Here is a 1190-nt window from a genome sequence, read left to right as displayed (position 1 = left end):
GNCGTCGGCGTCGGCGGGAGCGCAGGGCTGGAACCCGTCGGAGGAGCCAATTACGGATAGCCTGAGTTCAAAAGCGCTGACGGTGAGGGCTGCGGGGCCGGCGATTGGGGAGGCGACGGATGTTGCGAAGGCTGCAACGGCGGCGGCTGCCTTGGGTGTTCCGTACGCCGCGCTCGGAGGCTTGACGGCGTTGACGACGGCGACGGCGTCGGCGGCGTCGGCGGCGGCAGTACGGAGACCCATGAGTCCGGAGGTGACTGCTGCCACCCGTGGCGTCACGGCGGACTCAGAAGATGAGTTCCGTCAGCGGCGTCCGGCAGCGGCGGCAGCGAAGGCGGAGGCGACGGCGGCGGCGGAAGATGGAGATGAAGACGAGGGGCACCTCCAAGCGCTTGGCGCTCCCCACGGCTGCGGAATGGGAAGGCGTGCTGTCAGCGGCAGCGGCAGCGGCTCCAGCGCCGACGCGACTGGGGATACACCTTCATCGGCGGCGGCGAGCATGCACCTCGACATCGCCGGGGGTTCGGCAGGGCCGCTTGCGGCGACCGAGGCACGGCGGCGCTTCCTGCATGCCGTACGCGATCGGCTCGAGGTGCTTAAAATGGGTCTGGATGGTCAGGTCTTGCGCCTTATGTCGCCGCCGCCACCGCGGTGGCTTCCGATGACGGAGGCCGAGGCGGCGATGGTTGCCGAGGCTGTTGGAGCTGGCAGTCGCGGAGGCGGCAGCGGAGGCGGAGGCCATAGGCGGCTTTCGCTTTTGATGCTTCCCAGCCTGGCGCTGGAGCTGCGTCTGGGATCCGCAAGACCATGGAGAGGCAGAGCGGAGGCGGGTGCGGGTGCGGAGGCGGCGGAGGCGGTTGGCGGAGCGAAGCAAAAGTATGCCGACGAGGGCGCACACGACAGTGTACGGCAGCTGTTGGACGAGCTGGAGGTGGAGTTGGCGGTGGAGGCGCACTCGGGAGTTCTAAGCGAGGCGGCGGGCTGGGACGACCGTTGGATTTCCCAGGAAGACGAGGGCCTGGCGGCGCCGGGTGCGTCCTCGAAAGCGGCTGACGGAGCTGCTGGAGTGGTACGGATGCCGCCGCAAGAGAGAGAAAAGTCGATTGGTGCGTTGGCGGCGGCGGCGCCGTCACCCGGCGCGCTGCTGTCGGGAACCCAGGAGTCTTTACACGCCGAGGACAACTACTCAT

The 1190-nt window shown here is 68.6% G+C and overlaps 1 protein-coding gene across 1 annotated transcript; it reads left to right on the top strand.

Moving 5' to 3' along the window:
- Nucleotides 1-2: 2 nt before the first annotated feature.
- VOLCADRAFT_101517 (uncharacterized protein) lies at nt 3-1031 on the top strand (the record flags this gene model as incomplete). Its single annotated transcript, XM_002959960.2, has 1 exon — nt 3-1031. A coding segment is annotated over one exon (1029 nt), but the record flags the coding sequence as incomplete, so codon positions are not given.
- Nucleotides 1032-1190: the final 159 nt, after the last annotated feature.

This window comes from Volvox carteri, assembly GCF_000143455.1.
Source record: "Volvox carteri f. nagariensis unplaced genomic scaffold VOLCAscaffold_2036, whole genome shotgun sequence".
Taxonomy (NCBI): Eukaryota; Viridiplantae; Chlorophyta; class Chlorophyceae; order Chlamydomonadales; family Volvocaceae; genus Volvox; species Volvox carteri.
Note: the sequence above shows the minus strand (reverse complement) of the source record. Positions and strands in the feature narration are given on the sequence as shown.